At 52.8% G+C, this 22,897-nt stretch overlaps 7 protein-coding genes across 7 annotated transcripts; 5 read left to right on the plus strand and 2 right to left on the minus strand.

Moving 5' to 3' along the window:
* Positions 1 to 466: 466 nt before the first annotated feature.
* Positions 467 to 3,322, minus strand: MAM_06036 (coatomer beta' subunit; the record flags this gene model as incomplete). Its single annotated transcript, XM_040824834.1, has 4 exons — positions 467 to 1,460; positions 1,527 to 2,988; positions 3,065 to 3,149; positions 3,305 to 3,322. The coding sequence occupies 4 exons, from the start codon at positions 3,320 to 3,322 to the stop codon at positions 467 to 469; spliced, it is 2,559 nt and encodes an 852-aa protein (XP_040677254.1).
* A 1,907-nt stretch (positions 3,323 to 5,229) lies between these two features.
* Positions 5,230 to 7,444, plus strand: MAM_06037 (serine/threonine-protein kinase gad8; the record flags this gene model as incomplete). The annotated part of the gene is made up of 4 exons (XM_040824835.1): positions 5,230 to 5,251; positions 5,388 to 5,519; positions 5,584 to 7,142; positions 7,238 to 7,444. 4 exons carry the CDS (start codon positions 5,230 to 5,232, stop codon positions 7,442 to 7,444), a joined length of 1,920 nt encoding a protein of 639 aa, XP_040677255.1.
* Positions 7,445 to 8,816: 1,372 nt separating this feature from the next.
* Positions 8,817 to 10,749, plus strand: MAM_06038 (glucose-6-phosphate isomerase; the record flags this gene model as incomplete). Its single annotated transcript, XM_040824836.1, has 4 exons — positions 8,817 to 9,316; positions 9,431 to 9,964; positions 10,066 to 10,172; positions 10,229 to 10,749. The coding sequence occupies 4 exons, from the start codon at positions 8,817 to 8,819 to the stop codon at positions 10,747 to 10,749; spliced, it is 1,662 nt and encodes a 553-aa protein (XP_040677256.1).
* Positions 10,750 to 15,220: 4,471 nt separating this feature from the next.
* MAM_06039 (mannitol-1-phosphate 5-dehydrogenase) lies at positions 15,221 to 16,652 on the plus strand (the record flags this gene model as incomplete). Its single annotated transcript, XM_040824837.1, has 2 exons — positions 15,221 to 15,272; positions 15,511 to 16,652. The coding sequence occupies 2 exons, from the start codon at positions 15,221 to 15,223 to the stop codon at positions 16,650 to 16,652; spliced, it is 1,194 nt and encodes a 397-aa protein (XP_040677257.1).
* Positions 16,653 to 17,468: 816 nt separating this feature from the next.
* MAM_06040 (uncharacterized protein) lies at positions 17,469 to 18,755 on the plus strand (the record flags this gene model as incomplete). Its single annotated transcript, XM_040824838.1, has 1 exon — positions 17,469 to 18,755. One exon carries the CDS (start codon positions 17,469 to 17,471, stop codon positions 18,753 to 18,755), a length of 1,287 nt encoding a protein of 428 aa, XP_040677258.1.
* Positions 18,756 to 19,315: 560 nt separating this feature from the next.
* Positions 19,316 to 21,569, plus strand: MAM_06041 (uncharacterized protein; the record flags this gene model as incomplete). The annotated part of the gene is made up of 2 exons (XM_040824839.1): positions 19,316 to 19,618; positions 19,731 to 21,569. 2 exons carry the CDS (start codon positions 19,316 to 19,318, stop codon positions 21,567 to 21,569), a joined length of 2,142 nt encoding a protein of 713 aa, XP_040677259.1.
* A 370-nt stretch (positions 21,570 to 21,939) lies between these two features.
* On the minus strand, positions 21,940 to 22,623 carry MAM_06042 (Ribosomal protein S21; the record flags this gene model as incomplete). The annotated part of the gene is made up of 1 exon (XM_040824840.1): positions 21,940 to 22,623. The coding sequence occupies one exon, from the start codon at positions 22,621 to 22,623 to the stop codon at positions 21,940 to 21,942; it is 684 nt and encodes a 227-aa protein (XP_040677260.1).
* Positions 22,624 to 22,897: the final 274 nt, after the last annotated feature.

A 22,897-nucleotide genomic window follows, 5' to 3' on the forward strand; every position in this document is an offset into this window, starting at 1 on the left:
ACATCGCCGCGCTTCGTGAGCGCGAGAAGCTACCGGTCGTCGGCATGTGACATGGTGCGAGGCGTGCACTTTAGTTGCGGTTGCTCATGCTGGCGTTGCCACGGAAAACTCACCCACCAGTACAAAAGGAGTTGCCGTACTCTCCATGTCCTCTGGTGGACGTCAACAAGGCAGCGTCCAAGGGTAGTAGTTTCGTGATCCCGAATCAAGGAGCTCAAGCGTGGACATCGACTGAACATGGTGGCAAGGCACCGGCACGCCCTCACCTATTCAATAGCAGGCATCGGCACCCATCGTCGCAAATCATTCATGTCTTTGGATGGACCGTCACGCTTTTGATTACATTGAATCATCCCATGCTACCACAAGGGCACACCAGGGATCTATGGCCATAACCTTTTTCTGCCGCGACATCTAACCAAAAGGAAAATTCACATGATTATTTCACCTGTTTTGGCGCCCCATTTTACTCATCTGCCTCTTCCTCTTCTTCCGCCTCCGCCTCCGCCTCCGCCTTCTCTTGCTCCTCCGTCTCGGCTTCGTCTTGCTCGCCCTTCGTTTCTACTGCATTATCCGCTGCGGAGCCGGAGCCGCCTTCCGTCTCAGCCTTCAACCATGCATCCCATTCGGGGAACAAGTCGTCGTCATCCTCGGGGACACCAATCAGTTTGGCTACTCGACCCTTTTTGGACTTTTCCAGACTGTCTTTCCAGTCCTTTACGATGCTCTTGGTCAAACTCGGCTTATATGTTTGTGAGAATAGGGCGGCCTCGGCCAGTCGTCCCGTCTTGCGCAAGATCTCGACGCAGTTGTCGACGTCGCCCAAGAGCCATGAGCAAGAAAAGGCAATGTTGTGAGAGTTTGCTTCCTGGGCTTGCCTGGCCAGGGCTTCCAGGCCTTCCCTGTCGCCAGTAGATGAGTGGAGGAGTAGCAATGAACCCAGATCCTTGGCGTGGGTGAAGCACTCAGCAGCCAAAGCCACGTCCCATGCAGCCAGGGCAGAGTCTCCAACCGTCTTCCACTTGTGCTCGACATCAGCAGCGCGGGCCAGCTCGAGGGCCGTGGCCAGCTGGTTCAACGCCAGTGCAAGATCAAATTTGTGCTCGGGGTCGGTAGCAACCTCCAGAGCCAACTCTTTGTGACCCTGTCCCTCCAGGAATCTCGCAATCTTGCTAAGCTGGTCGTTGGGGATGGTAGGTAGTAGCTCGGCAGCTGTTTCCATGTCTTCTCGGAGAACCAGAGTCTGGTACTCAAGAACGGGGAGTGAGAGACCCAACGATGTGACATTGACATCTTTGTCGGCCAAGTAGATCTTTGAGTCGCGCTGGATGTAGCCCAGAATATACATAGGCTTGTCAAAATGTGACACAGTGTACGTCTGGTCGCCAACCAAATAATTCAAGCGGTTAGTGCTGTTGGTGTAGAGGAAGCAGTCCCCGATCCATTCACCAGTTCGAACACTGTAATTGCATCATTAGCCATCTTGGTCTCTTCGCCGACGCCAGAAATATCAGATTCACACCTACCTTTCGCTGATGTCAGTAATTACCTCGAAAGCGGCCTCAACCCCGTCGTCATCGACCTGACCGGACTGGACAGCTTCAATGTAGTTCTCTCGAGAAAATCTCAGGACATAAAAGCTGTCCTCGCAGGCAATGGCAACCAGTTCTCCACTTTCTGACCAGTAGACCTGTTTTGGCTCGACTTCAATTCTTCGCACCAGGCCCCCAGTAGCCCAGTCAAAGAATGAGATACCACCCTGACCAGTGACACCCAGAAGAACGCCACCTGTAAGACCATCAGCCTGGAAACCAACATCGAGACCGTTACTCTTTTCGACAAAATTCTTATAGACCTTGACGCTCATTGCTGACTCGCGAATGGCAAAGTCGTTACTGTTCTCCTTGGAACCCCAGACAAAGTCCAACGCTGACCCGAACGCCTTGTTACGCCATGCCAAAGCCGTGTAGATGATGTACTCGCCATCGCCGCAAACTGCGACGAATCGACCGTTGGGTGAATGAATCAACGTCTGAGGGTATACCTCACAGGTTCCCAGGTCTTTGATCGGGAGTGAGATGGGGTCATTGTCCTTGAGGGAGGCATCTCCCTTGATGATGGAAGACACGACCTCGTTATGCCGGGCCCAAATCAGCTTGCCAGAAGCATCCATAGAAACGGCGGGCTCCTCTCGTCCCAGCTTGACCACGACAGCACCATCGTCGTAGCCGACAGCAATTCCTTGCTTGCCCTTCTGATAAGACACACACCAAGCGCGCTCCAGACTGTAATTCAGAGATTGCTCGAATCTGTAGGTGTTGGCGTGCCAAATTCTAATAGTGCCGTCCTCGGAACCGGACACAATGACGGGAAGTTCTGGGTGGTAGCAAGCGAACGAGACATTGTTGGTGTGGCCCTCGAGCGTGGCAATCAGGGACTTTGTGGTGTAATCCCAGACCTTTACAGTTCGATCGTCAGAAGTAGTGAGAAGATAGGGCTTGTCGGAGTGGGGATAATAGTCGACGTGGTTCACACCCTTGCTCTCGTGAGCTTCCAATGTGAAGTTGGCGGTAGACGAGCCCAGGCTCCAAATTTTGACAGTTCGGTCCAAGCACGCAGAGGCAAACGTATTTGTGTCTTTGGGGTTGATGGCAATGCCCATGACGTAGTGGCTGTGACCCTCAAAAACTTGCACACACTTCCAGCCCTTGTCCCAATCCCAGAGCTTGATCGTCATATCGTCAGAAGCGGTCAAGATGAAGGGAAGCGTTGGGTGTACCGCGATTGCGCGAATGTAATCAGGATGTGCTTCGAATTGGGCCACTTTTTCGGAGGTGTTGTAGTTGTAGACGCGTATTTGGAAATCATCTGAGCCGCAGACAATCCAATTCTTGCGAGCGACGAATCGTCCAGCCCGAACAGGTACCTCGGTGAGCTCGAAAGTCTTGACCGTTTGTTGGGTCTCATACGACCAAATGTAGACATGGCCTTAAGGTTTGGAGAAGAATGAGTATACGCAACTTTTCCGAGGGTTGCTCTGCCGGGATGAGAAATAACTGCCTACCGCTGTAGAGTGTAGTGAGGATCCATGGCTCGTGAGGATGGAAGTCGACGCCTTTCACTCGCTCGCTGCGAGCATACAGCTGACGCTATAAAGACAAAATTCAAGGTCAACAATCTTTTCTTCTGCGTTCATCGTGTATTTCGACAGTATAACGTCTGGCCAGGAAAGGCGGCGGGAAGCTCAAAGCCCTGTGTCGTTGGAATACACAGAAACATTGCAGTGTTTAAACAGGCCACTAACCTTGACGTCGAGCTTCATGATGCCAATAATTGTCTCGCGCGATCAATGACTGTCGCCAAGACCGTAGCAGACGGCAAGAAAGAAGGTGGTAGGTGGTAGGTATGTCGTTGGGGAGCTGGAAAGGACGGAAGTTATTGATATCGTGGCAGCCACCATGCGTGGGTACAGAGTCTGCGTGATGGGAACCGTCGGCGCAAGTTCAAAGGGTATAATAGCAGAGCTCCCGCGGGAAAAACGAAATGACGCTGCAGCACCGACAGGATGGCAGGTTGGCAATTGGCTGCGGGTGCAGGCGATGCTCGAGACGGCGGCAAGATTACTTTTTGACTCGTAGACGACAGCCGGACGAGGGAGCTTCATCGAAAATGTGTCCAAAGTGTGCAAGAGCCGCTGTCACACTGACCGATTCAATGCCTGCCCCTCATCGCCGCGGTCGTGCCAGGCTGGCACCGTGCATGAACTGACCAATGAGAGCTGGGCTTCTGCGCCTGGAATGTCAGGTATCAACCAACCCATTGACCCCCTTTCCGGCGCACGGCGACCTTCAACCATACTCCGTAATGCTGCGTAGCTACAACGTACTACTGAGGACTCATTGCAGACGCGTGTAGTTGCAGGAGACCCTCTACTGGAATATCGATGGCATTGATGAAATTTTCTGTTGCAGTTTGTTGTCAGCTACATTCCGAAGGCTGCTGAATCAACTGATGCCAGGGTGGCTGCCCACGCCCATCCGCAGTTAGGGTACCACTGCCCACCGGTCGACGTCGACTATCGAAGGGGATAATTACAGGATGAAAATCGGTCAGCACTGATTCAACCCGTCTGCGGCAGTCACGAATGACGACGCCTGTGAGTGGTCTAGCATGCATGCTTTACTCCGTGCAATGGTTGCCCGTGTACTCCGTAGATCATGTGTCTACGGACCACTTGAGCATCGCTCGCGGTCCCCGATTAGCCCAGGAGCCACTACCGTGTTTGCACAGGACCTTGGACAAAGCTAAACGCACTGTGCTGCTAGGCCACAGGGCAGGCAAGCTCCATGGAAGATAGCCACGAATCACTGTGTGAACAGTGTATATAAATGTAGTTCTGTATCCACATGCTGCGCCATCTTCTGCACATTGACCATGGCGCTCTGACAATGATAACGACCAGTCAATTCTCGAGTTGGCCCGGCTGCCGTATTGGGTCGGTCGCCTGTCACTGCCCCAAGCGTTACGAACCACGGCAGGCCTCGCCTCTCAACTCGTCTTGCGACAATTAAGGTTTTGCTTCTCATCGTGCTGCACCATCTATCTTTCTCTCTTCTCTCTGCATTATTGTACGGCATACCCTTCTCGGACTGCATGCTGCATGTGTGTCCCCCGCTCTCCAGTGCAGTAGAACTACCACTCTCGGCGTCCAATACAAACATCTCCAGTCTGGTCTGGTGGCTTTGCCCAGGCCAAGCCAGAGCAGAGAGCATTCAGTCTTGTCCGAGTGCTCTGGTGTGCCCTCCAGCGACCCGTCCGGCGACCATCTTGAGCAAGGGCCGCGCTGGCGTCTGCGGGGTTGCGGGAGCCTCTCCGTCTCTGCCTCTGTCTCTACTAGTCTGCCTCCAGTACGGAGTACAGCAGACGGACATCTGGGCCGTCCGCCAAACCACTCTTCTAGTCCACTTCAACATCAGTCCTTCTTTATTCCACGCACGCCTTCGCCTCCGGCTCCCGCCATCAGCAACCCGACTTGTCTTCGGGTCCTTGGCCGTATCCCTTCAGCTGGTGGCTGAAGATTGACTCTCCCCGTTTCTGCGCCCAGGGCTCCTGAATAAGCATACCTGTGCCACAGGACCAACTTCCACATCCTGTCTTACATTCTCAACATCACGAGACAGACCCTGTTCGATCCCGTCGAGCGTCGATATCCGCGCTGCGATTACTGCCATGTCTTGGAAGCTCACAAAGAGTCAGTATTCCCTCTTGTCTGTTTACTGCTTGCGCAATTGGGCCGCTACCCCTGTGCTCGCCATGCAACACGTTCCGACGCCACTCCTCTAGATCCATTTCATTTCGGACCAAACACTTACCATTGCTTAAACCAGAGCTCAAGGAGACCCATCTAGGGACTCTGAGCGCCTTTGCTCGATCGCCGTCCACCTCGACCATCACGGACAAGGACGACAAGACCCCATCAGCCTCCGGCGCTGTCACTCCGACCACAGAGAACGCCATCGGTAAGCAGTGACAAGCCGCTTCCTTTAGGCATGACTTCTTCTCTCTAACACACACCTGATCCAGCCGCCTCGGAAGCCATGGCTCAGGCACCCGTCGTCACACCGCCAAAGCCCGGCATCCTAGTTGTAACACTTCACGAGGGCCAAGGATTTTCGTTGCCGGAATCGCATCGAAACGTCTTCACCTCACAGCACCAAGGGTCGTTGTCTACTAGCAACGCGGCGTCCAGCGTTTCCGGTTCTGTTCGGCCCTCATCCTCTCAGCGAGTCGCCGGGTCATTTATAAATGGATCTTCCCGACCACACTCGTCAGCGGGAGGCTTTGGAGGTATTCCCACTAATCACGGGCGTATTTCTGGCAAGTACATGCCATATGCTCTTCTCGATTTCGACAAGGTTCAGGTGTTTGTAAATTCGGTCGACGGCGACCCCGAGAATCCCCTCTGGGCAGGCGGAAATACCCAGTACAAATTTGACGTTTCACGAGTAACAGAGCTCGTCATTCACCTCTACTTGAGAAACCCAACCGCAGGCCCCGGGGCCGGTCGCAGTCAAGATATTTTCTTGGGTGTTGCCAGGATCAACCCGAAATTCGAAGAGAGGCACCCCTTCGTTGAGGACCCCAAGGCCAGCAAGAAAGATCGGGAGAAGGCGGCCGCTGAACACGCACAACGTCAAAAAGGCGATGGCCACAGCGGTGTCGAGTGGGTCGATATTCAATTTGGCACCGGAAAGATCAAGGTCGGCGTCGAATACGTCGAAACCCGCGCCGGCAAGCTCAAGATTGAAGACTTTGAGCTGCTCAAGGTGGTCGGCAAGGGCAGCTTTGGCAAGGTCATGCAGGTTCGCAAAAAAGACACCAGTCGTATCTATGCTCTCAAGACTATTCGAAAGGCACACATCATTTCCCGATCTGAAGTTGCTCACACTTTAGCGGAGCGATCTGTGCTGGCGCAGATCAACAATCCTTTCATTGTACCTCTCAAATTCAGTTTTCAGTCACCCGAGAAGCTGTATTTTGTTCTTGCTTTTGTCAATGGTGGAGAACTATTCTATCATTTGCAAAAGGAACATCGTTTTGATGTAAACAGAGCTAGGTTCTACACGGCGGAGTTGCTTTGCGCCCTGGAATGTTTGCATGGATTCAGTGTTATCTACCGCGACCTTAAGCCAGAGAATATCTTGCTCGACTACCAAGGTCACATTGCACTCTGCGATTTTGGTCTTTGCAAGCTTGATATGAAAGATGAGGACCGTACTAACACCTTTTGTGGTACTCCTGAATACCTGGCCCCAGAATTGCTCATGGGCAAGGGATACAAGAAGACAGTCGACTGGTGGACGCTCGGTGTGCTGCTGTACGAGATGTTGACAGGTCTGCCGCCTTTCTACGACGAGAACACCAACGAGATGTACCGGAAGATTCTATCAGAGCCGCTCCACTTCTCTGACGTTGTGCCTCCAGCTGCCAAAGATCTTCTTACGAAACTCCTGAACCGAGACCCTGAAGAGCGGCTGGGTGCCAACGGCTCTGCTGAGATCAAAGCACACCCCTTCTTCCATGCTATCGACTGGCGCAAGCTGCTGCAGCGCAAGTACGAGCCGACATTTAAGCCCAGTGTTGTAAGCGACCTCCCTCCCCCCCCCCCCCCCCAGCATTCCAATTTCTCTGTGCCCTTGCCCGTGAATCACTCGTAATCCTGACTAATTACTTGCAGGCTGACGCCTTGGACACTGTCAACTTTGATCCTGATTTCACCAGGCAGGCACCCCAGGACTCATTTGTGGATGGCCCAATGTTGTCACAAACCATGCAAAACCAATTTCAAGGCTTCAGCTACAATCGACCAATTGCTGGACTTGGAGACGCGGGTGGCAGTGTGAGCGATCCGTCGTTTGTGGGCAATATTCAAGATCAACGATGAAGAATGAAGTTCGATACATTCGAATTAAGCGAGCATATAGCGGGAACGCAATGTTTCATCACGGCTTCGAATGATGTTGACACTCTGTCAAGAGTAAATACACAGACGATTGGAAAAGCCTGGAGTTACATACACAGGTTAGAGCGAGAAGACGGCCTAGAAAAGGGTGAAGGGGGACCGAAGTTGCCAGATACTTTTTTGGCATAGGACTGAAAGATGAAGAATTTTACCCCCCTTTTTTTAAGGACCTCGTTTTGTTTCAGCAAAAAAAGGTATCATGACGATGCATTCGGAGTTTGGCGGACAATATGCGTACAGTCCGTTTTAGAAAAGAGGAGTTGTTTTGTCACGATGCCTTTGAATTGTCCGTTACTGTTCACATGACTTTGGTCACTCGGGTTTCTTTTTCACACTTGTTATTTCATACTACCACCAATGGAAAAAAGAGCATGTTATGATGAGCCAATACAAGACGTAGTTAGATTAGTTTAGCATGACTACATTGGAAATCAGGACACATCAGCCAGGACATATTGAGTGTTGTAAAGGGTGAAATGGACGACCTCATTGATGGCTTGATTCATCAGGGGCGCATGGAATCAATCACGGCAAACGTCGCGGCCCGCAGCCCGTCAGCCGCGCCCCTGGTACCGCTGGATGTTTGTTGCCTTGTTGCCTTGTTGCCCCGCTCCCTCCGTGTTGATCTAGGTCAAAGACGTAATAACGGAAAGCACGACCGCCTTGACTTTATTAGTTACCCCTCCCCCTCCACACATCACATCACACATGTACAGGCTTATGCAAGAATCCAGTCACTGACTCTCAGCACCAAAGCAAGCATTCGTCAGCGCAGGCAGATGAGACGAGAGCTCCACAGAAGCTTGATTTCCGACTTCCTAGTGCCGTCATGTTCGTTTTCACTTTGCGTTGCAACAAGTTGAACAGTTGCAGCTGCAGCCCCGCTCCTTGTTCCGGTCTCCACTGAACAGCCTCACCATTGTCGACCCCTCCTGGTGAGTTATAAATCTATTGTCTGTATGTATGTATCTCCTCCTCTTGGACCCGCTCGAGTTGTAAAAGCGACAGTGTCTGGTGATGCCGAGACTTCCGCCGGATCCGTCGTCACAGCTCCCATCTTCCATCTCTCTGGTTTCCCCTTGTGCGTCACAGGCAAGACGATGGGTCTGCTTCGTTCATGCAACAATTAGTACCCGGCTGAACGCACTCTGGACCTTTCACCGCATTTCTTTGACCTTGACTGCGCACTCGTTGCACACCAACAGGGTTCCGCTTGGCTAATCACCATTTTGTCCATTCTATCTAGACTCTAGCGTCTCTCATTTTCCTCACCAAGCCTTCAACGACGACCGGCATGGCCCCCGCTAATACGCTGCCCGCTTGGGCTGAGCTTCAAGCTCATCGTGACAATGTTGGCAAAAATTTCATCCTCAAAGAGGCCTTCGCTTCAGACCCGGATCGATTCTCTCGATTCACTCGTACCTTCGACTCTAGCGGGGTTTCGGCCGAGATTCTTTTCGATTTCAGCAAGAACTTCCTGACTGATGAGACCCTCGACCTCCTGGTCAAGCTTGCCGAGCAGGCTGGCCTGGAGAAGAAACGAGATGCCATGTTTGCCGGCGAGAAGATCAACTTTACTGAGAAGCGTGCTGTTTATCACACTGCTCTGCGAAATGTCGGCGGCTGGGACATGAAGGTTGATGGTGTGGACGTCATGAACGCCCCTGGTGGTGTCAATGACGTTTTGAAACATATGAAGGAGTTCTCAGAACAGGTCCGGAGCGGAGAGTGGAAGGGTTTTACCGGAAAAAAGCTAACTACCATTATCAACATTGGAATTGGTGGCTCTGATCTGTGAGTATTGGCCAGAGATCGCCGAGCACGCAACTGATAGCGCTCTGCCCTTTTCTTGTTTCCATTTCACCCTGGGAGAGACGGTCAGGAAAGCTAACCTATGGCTGCCGCCAGTGGCCCCGTCATGGTCACGGAAGCTCTGAAGCACTATGGAGCCGATGACATGACTCTTCACTTCGTCTCCAACATTGATGGAACTCACATGGCTGAGGCTCTCAAGAACTCTGACCCCGAGACCACCCTCTTTCTTATCGCCTCCAAGACGTTTACCACGGCCGAGACCACAACCAATGCCAACACTGCCAAGGCCTGGTTTTTGGACCAGACTGGGAATAAGGGCGACATTGCCAAGCACTTTGTTGCTCTGTCTACCAACGAGCCTGAGGTAACCAAGTTTGGAATCGACAGCAAGAACATGTTTGGATTCGAGAGTTGGGTCGGCGGTCGATACTCTGTCTGGAGTGCCATTGGTCTTAGCGTTGCCTTGTACATTGGCTTTGACAATTTCCACAGGTTCCTCGGTGGTGCCCATGCCATGGACAAACATTTCCGCGAGACGCCCATCAAGGAAAATATTCCCATTCTTGGTGGTTTGCTCAGCGTCTGGTACTCTGACTTTTTCCAGGCTCAAACTCATCTTGTTGCTCCGTAAGTGTAGTCACTCTTGTGCAAACTAGCAGCTCTATGAAACAGCCTTTGTAGTCTTGGAATAAGCAGGGAGCAGTTGCATGGCTAACATATCTTCCCAGATTCGACCAATACCTCCACCGCTTCCCTGCTTACCTACAGCAGCTCTCTATGGAGTCAAACGGAAAGTCTATTACTTCTGATGGCTCCGCTGTCAAGTACACCACTGGTACGTTTTGTCTGCAGTCAGCCATTGATGTTGATGAAGCTCTGCTAAAAGACCAGGCCCTATTCTCTTTGGCGAGCCCTGCACCAATGCTCAGCACTCCTTCTTCCAGCTTGTCCATCAGGGTACCAAGCTGATCCCCACCGATTTCATTCTGGCTGCTCAGTCTCACAACCCCACCACCAACAACCTACACCAGAAGATGCTGGCATCCAACTACTTTGCTCAAGCTGAGGCCTTGATGGTCGGCAAGACTGACGAGCAGGTCAAAGCTGAAGGTACTCCCGAGGAGCTCGTTCCACACAAGCGATTCCTCGGAAACCGCCCTACGACTTCTATCCTCGTTGGAGGAACAATTGGACCTGCCGAGCTAGGAGCCTTAATCGTCTACTATGAGCACTTGACTTTCACCGAGGGTGCCATTTGGGACATCAACAGCTTTGATCAGTGGGGCGTCGAGCTGGGCAAGGTTCTGGCCAAGAATATCCTCAAGGAGCTAGACGAGGCCGGTAATGGTGCGGGCCACGATGGCTCGACTGGCGGTCTTATCGGGGCTTTCAAGAAGTACTCCAAGATTTAAAACACGAAACACCAGCTAAGCACGATGGCATTGACGGACAAGAAATTGTAAATGAAGAAGAAGAAAATAAATTCAGTGTAGCTGAACTTACCAAACTGTATTTCAGGCATTCTGTTGTGGGCATATGACCTCGTAACTAAATTTCTTAGTTTCGTCCATCCTGCCAGGTTATTCAAAGACTTCAGGCGGAGAATGAGTATCGCGTAAAACGCAACCTCAATACAGTCACCCCTGTCAATGTATTCTGATGTCCTTTGGGTGCCGAGGACGTCTTGGCCATCTGAGGGCCAAGTGGACAGAGGATTTCCCGATTGATCACGCAGCTGGACGCCCTCAGATATGACAAGATGGGAATACAACAACGGATCAATCGAAATACTCTCCAAAAGAGCAGCTGAGCCGGCATGATGTAGGGCCAGCGCGTTCTTGTTGCCAGGCGCTTATTAATCGTCCAAGCCAGAGGGGGGGTCCGAACAGTTTACAGACAGACGAGCAGGCATTGATACTACAAGGTGTTCAATTTCTATGTTGACACTATACAGACACGATATTGCGGCAGCACAGCAGGGCATGCGCACTTCATGTACCCCGTGTTGAGATAGGTTCTTGGCGGCCGGAGCATTGTATCCTGGTTGTTTTCAATAAATGTCTTGTAGGGTAGGTACAAATACATGGCGTGGTAACTTGAAGCACCAGACGCTCTAAACCAGATATTTTCTGTCCCGCGCGGCCGGCTCTCTTCAATGGACTCGTAGGTCTCGCCGGAGGAAAGCAATCCATGCCGGCCCAGCACGGCTACAACGCCCGATAAATGAACGGCAGGAGCGCACCGACGCAGCCATCACAACTTCCACAGGCTCCACTACGGCCATCACCGGGGGAGGCATCGTAGGACTGGCCACCGCCCAAGCGTGAAGGGCATCGAGGAAAAGGATCCCCAGTGGGTTCGAGACCCTTTATCGTGGCTCAAGCCCGTATCACGTTGTGCTATTGCAAAGACGCTTCGCGAAACGGGCTTCTCGAAGTGGAGCCTTGCTTGGCGGAACCCACGATGATGATACGAGCCAGTTTCGGCTTTTTCTGCGAGCAAGATTCTTGCTGTAAATGGGAAATGGGGAAGCCTGGTAGTGAGCACTGAGAACCATGACGTCGTGTCTTTGGGGGACTGCTGACTGGATGGTCATTTCACATCAGCAACTTGGCAATATGCTTGTGTTCTGGAGGAGAACCACAGTCCGGTATGACAACGAGCACGATCAAAATACTAGTTGGCACTTGTGACTTGGCAGACCAGAATGCATTTTTTTTTGCAAGGACGTCCAAGTTGCATTTGCGTGGTGGACGCCAAGCGCGTTCCGTAATAAACGGTGGATTCATGGATCCACTTCAAATGGATGGATGATGTTGGTTTCCGGTTCAATGAAGTCATCGTTTCGAAGATTCAACTAGTTATGTACCGACGTTAGTCGTCGTAATGATTCAACTAGTACGCGCCGGAGCCGTCGGAGGGTAAGGATGTAAATTGGGATGGATGGCCGTCAAGTTATGGCGATGTGCGTGGCCTTTAGTATCGTCCCGGCGTGTACGGAGCCTATGAGACATTCCGTTAGCCGACGACTTCAAGTCAACAAAACATTATAGCAGCGGGCCAAATGAAACTGGGAGAGAGGCCGCGACGAGGAGATTTCTTTCCTGTAATGAATATTCCATGAAATAACAATCGACAAAGAAAAACGACCGATCGCTCTGGAATCGTTCTCCACCTCTCGATTGATCCGACGTAACCTCACGATGGCTGTGCGGGTTTTTGTTCCCGTTGTCACGGGAAGCACCGGCACCTCCGGGGACAAAGCGCCTGCAGTAGGCTGCCGATGAAGAATCGTGGCCGGTTTTTATGGAGCACATTGATGGCATCGTGAAAAGGTGAAATTACCTATTTTGTTCCGGGACGTAGATGATGGGCCGCACGTTCGTGCTTGATGCACACCCCCTCGGCGACGTAAACATGGCCACATTCATCGTCTCTAGGGTGTTCTTCGGAATAACTACGTACTCTGTACTCCGTACTTGGTCCCGTCTGGACAACTAAGCATGGGTAGGTGAACTTGCTGTACTACGTACCTACTCATTTTATCTTTGGACCTGGATCTGTTCGAGATCCGCAAAAAAGCAACTGCGTTCTATTTTTACTAGGGAGGGTCACCGCGTGCTGGATATCATCAATTGGCCTTTAGAGGATAACTCGTCGACAACTCGAACAGGTGCGCCATTTTGGACACAGTTTCCCGTCCCTCGGTGCGTCATTATCCGCCCATCCTTTTCGCCGTCCCCCTGTTTATCTTGGACAGGGAGGCCCACAGGTGGTAGGTGCTAGAAACGATGACTGGGTGGCCGGGTTGCCAGGCTGCTTGGTCGGCTCCCCCCCGGAGAGGGCGGTATCGCTTCGACTCGTGTTGTCATAGTGTGGCCATGTCGAAGGCTCCGCGGTCAACACCCAGAAGCGCAATCGAAAAAGGTTCACGAAAACGCGTCTCTACTCCGTACCGCACTGATAATTTCGTGGCACAACCGGCCAGCCAGCTTCACCCTTGGTGGCATCGAGAACACATGGGTCGTGAGTGCCCGCAACGTCGTTCGTTCGATGTTACCACGGCAGCAATGGCCAAGGGCTGCAATCGGAGAGCGAATAGCAACAAGGCTTTGCCTAGCGCCGCTAAAACACCGAATGCGATGAAACAAGCAGCGAATAGCCAGTCGATCATGATGTGCTCACCGGTCGGCAGGACGGCGCAGACGGTGACGACTGCATAAACTGGGGGAACAGCTCTGCATGATGTTAGCTGAGGAGACATGGCTATTCTGGTGCAGCGCTGTCAGTGGCTGGCAAAGATTCAGACTTCAAACGCGAGTGAGGCTGCAACAACGGCCAGTGCAGGCGCAATGGTGGTGGTGGTGTGATACGTTGGCTGAGCTTACTTCAGTCTGTACATCTTGGACTCCTGGACTCCTGGACTCGCGATGGCTCGGCGGCGTTGACAGGGAGCCCCTGAGCATTGACGGTTTGCCTTGACGGTGGCCACGGTACTCCGTACTTGGGCTTCTATGGGCCCCGATGGCCGCTCATGCTTCGGGACCACGACTGCCACTGCCCGTGATTCTCCGTACTGCGTGGTACTTCCGTCTGGTACTCCGTACAGTAACTCCGTACTTGATGCAAGTCAATGACGGCGGCAAGGCGACCACGATTCCAACACCCGCCGACGACATCGCCTCGCTGCGGTGCTTCTCTCGCCTGGACGCAAGTTGGTCATGGTTTGCCGGCAAGCGTCCGCCGCATATTCCAGCCGTGAAAAAAGTCGAGGTGCATTTGCATTTGCGCCAAAGACATGAGTTGTCAGGCGGGCGTCAAGAAAGCCACGATGCCCTCTGACCAGCAAAACGTGCTCTCGACATCGAGCACATGAGTCGTCCGTTCCTGCCGTTTCAGTACTGGCCTTAGCCTGCATTCCCCACCCCGGGTTGACCGCCTAAACTCTGGTACTCCGGTTGTCCGGTTCATCAATGTTATGCATTGCGCCACACTGTACTCCGTAGTTACTCCGTACTTGAGTACTAGCAGCACTCGGAGGCTGCCTCTGAGGCCGGGCTGGCATGCACCCCGCCAGGCCCACCTGCCCCGTCCTGAAGACGCCCCACCCACAGGACGTATCGAGGTACGAAGTACACTCTAGACTCTGTGCCATGGTTACATCACAATCACACCTGGTGATTATTGTCGTGGATTGCACGGCTCTGACAAACACAAACGCTGCACGTGTAGTTGTAGCCAGCTGCTACAAAGCGTTGTCTTGAAGTGCCATGTCCACCACCGCAGGAGCCAGACATGTGCAACAACCACGGTAATCCACGGCCATGGCCATCATCTCAACGCAAGTAACGACAGTAACAGCCTTATGCACTGCCATGCGCCGTGCGCCATGCGCCATGCGCCACGAGCCATGGCCGCCCGCTTCTCAATATCGTCATCAATTGCCCCTCGCTCCTGCCCTTGTTTCTTCACCACACGCCCCGTGCCCCACTACAATGTCTCAATGTCCTCACTTGGCCGTACGTATTGTAACTAAGTTCTCTGGTGTATTGCAAAAGCCTTGGATCCGTTCCGCCATCACCCTTCCTTCGTCATTTCCCTCCCTATACATAAACCCTAGTAGACCCTCCCCTCTTCCGGCTGAAATTTCCCCTCCATATCCAACCAACACACTCCCATCCAAGACGGTCACCGTCCAGGCTTTTCCTTTTCGTTCCCTTTTCGGCTTGTTTGTTGAGCTGCTCTTTCCGCCGCCTATTCTACGACTCCGCCTTTCCATTCAAGACCCTAGCACACTCTAGTCCCCTCCGCCAGGCAATATTTCTGGCCTCTTTTCTTTTGCTTTAGACTCGAAAAATCACACTCATCAACCCATTCTTCACGATGGCTGTCGGTGGCGACAAGAAGGCTGTCCATTTTGGAGCTGGCAACATCGGTACGTAGCCTAGTAGGCGCAGTTGCATAGTCACTCTACTTAGCACCCGGCTCTGGCACGATGTGTCAACAAGCGGCCACTTTGCACCGTCCAATTTTGCCTGGTGATCACCAGGCCGTGTATCAGTGCTTCGGAATCTGCCTTGGTCGCTCTGGCTGTTTAGTAGCTTGCACACCTCAAATACTCAAGATAATAGTTCATGAAATGAAACTCCTTTGCTGACCTTTTTTTCTCCTAGGCCGAGGCTTCGTTGCCTGCTTCCTCCACAACTCTGGCTACGAGGTCGTCTTTGCCGATGTTGTTGACTCTCTCATTGACAAGATCAACTCAACACCCTCATACAAGGTCATTGAGGTCGGCTCAGAGGACACCACCGAGAACACCATCACCAACTACCGCGCCATCAACTCCAAGACTCATGAGGAGGAATTGATCAATGAGATCGCCACCGCCGAGGTCGTCACCTGCTCAGTTGGCCCGAATATTCTGAAGTTTATTGCTCCCGTCATCGCCAAGGGCATCGACCGCCGCTCCAAAGATGATGCTCCGCTGCATGTTATTGCTTGCGAAAACGCTATTGGAGCTACCGACACTCTTGCCAAGCATATAAAAGACCCTGCCAACACCGCTCCCGAGCGTCTCGAGGACCACCATCTCCGAGCCCGCTATGCCAACTCTGCCATAGACAGAATTGTGCCTGCTCAGGATCCCAACGCTGGTCTTGATGTCACCCTTGAGAAGTTCTTCGAGTGGGTAGTCGACAAGACCCCTTTCGAGGATGTTGGCATCCCCTCAATTGAGGGTATCAACTGGGTGGACAACCTGGCGCCGTTCATCGAACGCAAGTTGTACACTGTAAATACGGGACACGCCACTGCCGCCTACCATGGCTATAACCGAAGAAAGCGCACCGTCTACGATGCCTTGCAAGATCGAGTCATCATGGCCGAAGTACGTGGCGCGCTGATGGAGACCAAGAACCTCATTGTCTCCAAGCATGAATTTGGTGAAGATGACCAAGCTGCCTACGTTGAAAAGATTATCAAACGTATCGGCAACCCTCATTTGGAGGACGCCGTGGAGCGTGTAGGCCGTGCCCCTCTGCGAAAGCTTTCTCGAAAGGAGCGCTTCATAGGGCCTGCGGCCGAGCTCGCTGAGCGTGACCAACCCATCAAATTCCTCCTTGACGCTATCGAGATGTGCTTCCGCTTCCAGAACGTCGAAGAAGACGAAGAATCCAAGGAGCTGGCCAAGATCATGTCTGAGGACAGCCCCAACGAGATTGTCAGCAAGGTTTGCGGCATCCAAACTAGTGACAAGATTTATCCCTCGCTGGTCTCCATTGTTCAGCGTGTTCAAGAAGACAGCCGCGAAGATTGACTGGAGCGTCGCGACGGGTCTCCCGACCTGACTGAAAAACGACGCTTTGGTGCAAAAATTTGATCTGAAGGGCGCAGATGACGAGACATGACTTCACATTATACCTAGCAATATGCTATCGGATTTTGGAATTATTCCTGATTACTTGCTTCTTTCGCCCAGAAGCATGGCGCTCGGGCGGGTATCGGAGTTCACCAACTGGACTGACTCGGGTTTTGACCCAAGAGTTCATGACAGGGATTGAGATGCGGCTACATTCGGCTCGCACACATAGATTGATTTCAATAACAGAAGGGAACTTTTTGATGAAGCCGACTTGTACAATTTTGTGAATGATTCCGTGTCCATGATGACTGTTTTAGCTGCTTTGGGCCACATGCTTTGCCTCTTAGGTAAGTGGCTCACCCTCAAAACCAACGGCGAACTTGCCTGGCCACCCTCGGGATCGGTACCTGGCAACTACCATTCGATAGTAAATGCGAAACGGACCCTATACGGCAATCGGAACGACGACTCTCGATGTCGGACCGCTCTTTCGGCAGAGCACTTTCTCATGGTCGGAAGCCATAAGCCGACGTTGGCCCGGCTCCGGCAGCTTAAAAGGCTGACCATGTCTCCTTGGATTCCATTCAGAACAGGCCGTCAAGAACTCAAGGTTCCCCTCGAGCAAAAAGAAAGATTTATGTTCGAAAAAGCCCGCCCCGAAAAAAAAGAAAGAAACGAAAAGAAAAATAACAATAAAAGATCAAGCTACCTGAACAGCTTGTTCAAGTGCCTGCACTTCAACAATTGGCATTCGTCGTCCTCGTTTGCAAAATGAAGGGTCTTCTCAGCCTGTTGCCAATCACAACAGTCGTCTTCGGCCAGATAACAGTGAAAGTCAGCGACGTCGAGCCACTACCCTTGAGTTCAGCCGGCTTCGTAGCTTCGGCAGATGAGCTCTTTCGACAAAGCTGCCCGGAAGAAGTGGCGAATAAGAACCCCTACACGTCCAAGTTACTATTGTCGTCTCATTCGAAGTTTGAGGAGCCCAGCGAGCATGTCTTCCAAGGAGACGTCTACCCGTCGTCTGACAGTTTTGTTCGCGGTGCTATAGCGGCCTGGGCACAGCATCAAAGCCTGGTCCTTCGTCCCGATGTAATCTGGTTCGAGATTCTGACCCAGCTTAACTTTTACATGACGAAGCATGCGGAAGACATTCGACACTTGTTTGTAAACTTCGAAGGCAAGAAGGAAATTGTTGTGGAGGAAATTTCTTGGACCAAGGTTATTGGCGCATTTGCGGCCGAGATACAACAACGTGTCAAGACGAGTTGGCTGCTGGGATGGATCACACCTGGATTCAGTACCAGTACGCAGAATGATAACATGACGGCCACCGTGTTAATGATGGGACTTATGCAACACTACTTCCAGTTCACTGGAACCATCATTTGTGGCCTCCCGTCTGTTACCTTGTTAGGGACCAAACCTGACTGGGTCAGACTGTTGAAGAAATTGGACCGCTTGCCAGAATTTGGTGACGAGCCTGCGCAGTACGCCCATAACCTGAGGCCTATTTTTAGCCGATTTGTGCAGACGTGGGACGAACCAGATGACCCGCAGATCAAGAAATTCTGGAGTCAGATTGTGCGAGCTAATAAAGTATTTTCTTGCGGCGCTGGGCCTACAGAATACGATGTTTCTGGCTGGATCACGGGGTTCCTGCATTGGCGAGAAGATGGCGCGCTCGTCGCTCCCAACGGTACTCGAGCACAATCAGACGACGTACGACTGGATGACGTGGCATACACTCACGTGGATACGAAGCACATTCCTGTTGGATATGCCAAAGCGCCCCTTAAGATGCTGCACTACCCAGTTTACTGGGAAGACACACAGGCTTATGTGCTGGCAGGAAACATTGGAATCAAGAGGACTATATCTGAGCCGTTGGCGAAGGGCGGCAAACCCCAAGTGCTAGCAGAGGCGATGAATTCGTGGTTCCTGTATGGACCTGTCAACACCAACTTCACGACAGGACCGAAGTACGGGAACTTGTCAGAGTTTGGGAGCGTTGCAGCGAGTTTGAGCGACTGGTGCCCGGCGGCAGACGCTAAATGAGATTGACAATGGAGGATGTGCGACAAGTCGTGTTTCAGTACAGCGGTGAAGCCGCATACTTGAGTAGAGATGGATGGTGGAACCGTCTGTTGACTTGGACATGTCTGAAGCATCGAATGCTTGCGGTTGTCTCGTGGTGGGTGTTAGTCACTACTTGTCCGTTAAAAAAAAGTGTGTCGCTTAGATTGGACCCCTAGCGACGCGGGCAGACTGTGAAAATAAATAAAAAAATTAAAAAAAAAAACAATGACGGGCCACTATCTTCAGCAGCGCTTTTTCGTTTGACGTTTGACGTCAACTGATTGTGAACGAACGCGTAGTCCCTAGACGGTACTTGGTAACTAACGTACTCGAAAGTTGCGACGGAAAGGCGTAGTGGGGGTTCGGACCACCACTTTGTGCATCTGGAAGCATGCCGCCTCGACTTCCTCCAACCAACCACGTCGACTGGCGGGCTACCTCTTCTCTTCGAGTTTCCTCCAGAGACTACGGCACGGTTGAAACATGCACTAGAGTTGACTGGGGGCCGCCTGCGACTGATGCTTCTCAGCAATGCCATCATGACGACAGTCCAGCCTCGCACACGCTCCCGCGTAAATGCCATGAGACCGACGACCAAGACCCGCTCTCCCGCCGCGAGTTCTACGAGTTCGACACACGCGAATGGAGCTGGCCTGTCAGTGTTGCCCGTGCTGTTCACGAACTTGAGACTGTTGGATTTGGATACCTTGCCGGACTGGCCAGATGTTAGTCCTGATACGTTTGCCGCAACCGGAGTCCAGGGGCAGAAGAGGAGGGTGCACTGTATTGAGTGGATTTTGGTGCGACTATTCGAGCTTTGGGATGCCGGAGAGGCCTCTGCGGTAAGTGCCCGAATTAGCAATTTTGGTTTGAGTCCGCGTGCTTGCTCAGCCGACCTCTTGGGAGACTGCTCCATCCTAGATACCTCACAATGCTAACTAGCGTGTAATGCAGAAACTCAAGCCCTTCTTTCCACCCGCCGACCAATTGCAATCTGTCAATCTCCGTTCAGCACTACTTCGGGGCCTTGAAACCGCTAAAAAGAACGGCGTGCTCGGCCGAGACACTGTTATTCGAAGGACCATGCTCGACGACTGCAAGGGCGAACGGCTCGAGGAACTCCTGACTTCGTTCTCTACAGCTGTGCTCAAGAAGACCCTCGAAGAGAATATACATGCGTCTGATACATGTCCGCCTGTTTCTGTCAGTCTGGCATTTGCAAATAGAGGGTATGACGACGACAACAGCGACTTAAATGCCCTGATACTAGCATATAAATTTTCGCTGTGCCGGCTCCTGCATCGGAAAAGCAATGCTAGGGACTTGTATAATGACTTTGCGGATCTTCTGAGCATCAAAGAGAGGGCTGTTGCACGACGGTCGGAAGCAATTCGGGCAAAAGAAGCAGACCCTAAGCGAGACACTCTGTCTAACAATGCGAGGGAGGAGATGAGGCGCTTAATCAGGAATAACTGGTCTGGAAACGAGGATTGGATGCAGACCTTGGTGCACGGTGATTTCGGTGATAAGGAGACTGGTTTATTGGCCATGCCCTTTGATAATGTCTGGCGAGGCCTTCAACAACAGTGCTTGGCGGAAATTGAAGAGAACTCAATCGGGTTGTTGGATCAGCTGGATAAAAGAGTATGGGCTCAAAGAGAACGACTAGCGAGGTGGGATATGTTCAGAAAGGAGACATTCGGCCAATCTGCCCAGGGAGTCGTATCTCCAAAGAAGCTGCGAGCTGTCGAGAAGAAAACCAACAAGGGGATCGACTTTAAGTTTTCTGCTCATACCGAGCTGCAAGTTGGATCGGACATTATTAGCATGAACATGGACGTTGGCAGAAGCCCGTCACTGACACCGGAATACGAGGGCCTGGTGGAGAGGTTAAAACAAGAGCTATCTCGCATCAAAGACGTGGATTCCACTTTCTTGGACCACGTACACAGAAGGCCCTCCGGACAACGCTTTATGGGATCGTTTGGACATTCCTCAGACGCCGCCGAGACCGTCTCCGAGATAAGCGAACTCGAAGACGAGCCGTACGGACCGCTGCCTGTATCTTTTCCTGTCAGCGCCAACCGCCCGAAACTAGAGAGTCTCGGACGACATCCAGTTAAACCGCAAATGATACATTCCGAAGTTTTCAACCAGTCCACCTCAACAACCGGCTCTATTTCACCACCACATGAGGAGCCTCCTCAGAAACGACGAATCCACCTCCCCCCGGTCGAAGACTTTGACGAGATCGAGCCGCCTCCGTCACCGACTCAAACCACGGCCGACCGTATCCTGTCATCCACGGACGGCGCATCCCCATCTGCCGCAACCCGCATCAAGCAGCGGCCGACCCTCTCCCTGGCCCAGCGCACCCGTCTTTCCATGGCAGGAAACCATTCCCCATTTCTCGACGAAGAAACCGCACTGCCCCTCCGACCAGCATTTAGCGATAAACATGGCCCCACTCCCCCTTCTGAACCCGAGTCTAAACCGGCGGATAATGAGCCCATGGATCTAGCTAGCCGGACGCGGCTCAGCATGGCTGGCTTTGAAAAGGCACAAAGGAAGGCCCAGCTTGAAAGGAGGAAGAGTCTTCGGAAGAGCAAGGCTTTGCCCAGGAAGGAGGGCAGCTATTTCCCAAAGCTAGAGGAGGAGCAAGAAGAAGAGGGCAGGGCGGAGCTGACGGAAGAATTGATGCTGGAAGAGGACATGGAGGCCGTGTTCAGATCGAGGCCGAGGATCAAGGCCAGCCCTCTGGCAAGTCCGACTAGAGAATGGGACCATGAGTAAGCTTTGATGTGCGACGTACATAATAGACTTCTTCATCTCGAGCTCGAAAATGCGCCGTGAGATCCACGCATGTATCGCGTGCTTGACGTTATAGGGCTCAAATCAAGAAGCCCTGCGCGCTCTCGAAGTAGAAGGCCAGGGCAGACATGTACAATACGGGAGAGTTGGCAGACACGCATGTTGAATGTGAAAGGTCAAGTTGACGGAGGACTATAGCGGCACCAGCTGCCACGGGCTTCCAATCAGTCCAGTCGTGCGGCATCACAATCGTACAGAGGGAGGCGGACTGCGAAGGGGCCGATCCCTCCCTGAAATGCTAAAATTGTCGTACACGCCATCCGGGCTCTATGGTACAGGCGCCCCCGGCTCTTCACCAGCCTTGCTTCTTCAACTCCATGACCCTGTTGACGGCGGCCTTGAATCCCGTCTTGAAGCGGGCCCGCCACCGCTGGCTCCTTAAACGCTTCTTCTTGAGGCCCTTGCGCTCGTGGAACTTTTGGGAGTGGAACTTGTTCTTGATCTTTTGGTCGCGGCACATCTTGTCGAGCACGCGGAGGGCCATCATGGGCGTCGGGGCGGACGTGGGCGACAGGCGGTCCTGGATGAAGACCGTGCGGCCGGAGACGGCCTTGGTGCGCACTTTTGGGTTGTCCATGGGGTTGGGCGCGCCGCGGTTGTGGACGTACGAGGAGGCCTTTTCGGAGAGGATGCTGGCTAGGTCGATGGTGATGTTGGAGGGGGACAGGGCGTCGTAGGCGCGTGCTTGTTTCCCCGGGGACTCGGGGATGGCGGGAGCGGCTGAGGCAGGCGGTGGAGGGGGAGGGGGAGGCACGGAGACACCGGGCGATGCGGAATCGGGACCGGGGCGAGGTTCGGCGGGAACGTAGCTGCCCACGAGGGGGTTGGACCGCGCCGTCGGGCCCCGTGAGCTGGAGGAGGGCGCGTCGGCGTCGAAGAGAGGTTTTGAGGAGGCGATTCGCAGACGAAGAGCTGTGGAGAATCCTCGCGTCGCTGGGATGGGGGACGGCGAGGCCATCGCCATTCGGGCCAGCATTGCGCTGGTGTGTCTGGGTGCGGCCCTGCGGAGGTTTTAGTACATGAATGCCCCTGGGGGGATGGGCCGTGTGTTGGATTTCGGAGTACACACATTCTGGATGGTGCTGGCCCTGCACCAGCTGTGTATCGAGATCAATGGATGTCGCCAGATCAGGCATCAGGCGAGAAGCTTATCATCGCGTTGATGATAGCCAAAAGTTGCTGGGCAGAGGTTGCCGGAGCGGAGCAAAGTTGATGCGGACAGAACAAGGACGAGGACGCTGTTTGGGTGG

The sequence above is a fragment of the Metarhizium album genome, assembly GCF_000804445.1.
Source record: "Metarhizium album ARSEF 1941 chromosome Unknown scaffold_17, whole genome shotgun sequence".
Classification (NCBI taxonomy): Eukaryota; Fungi; Ascomycota; class Sordariomycetes; order Hypocreales; family Clavicipitaceae; genus Metarhizium; species Metarhizium album.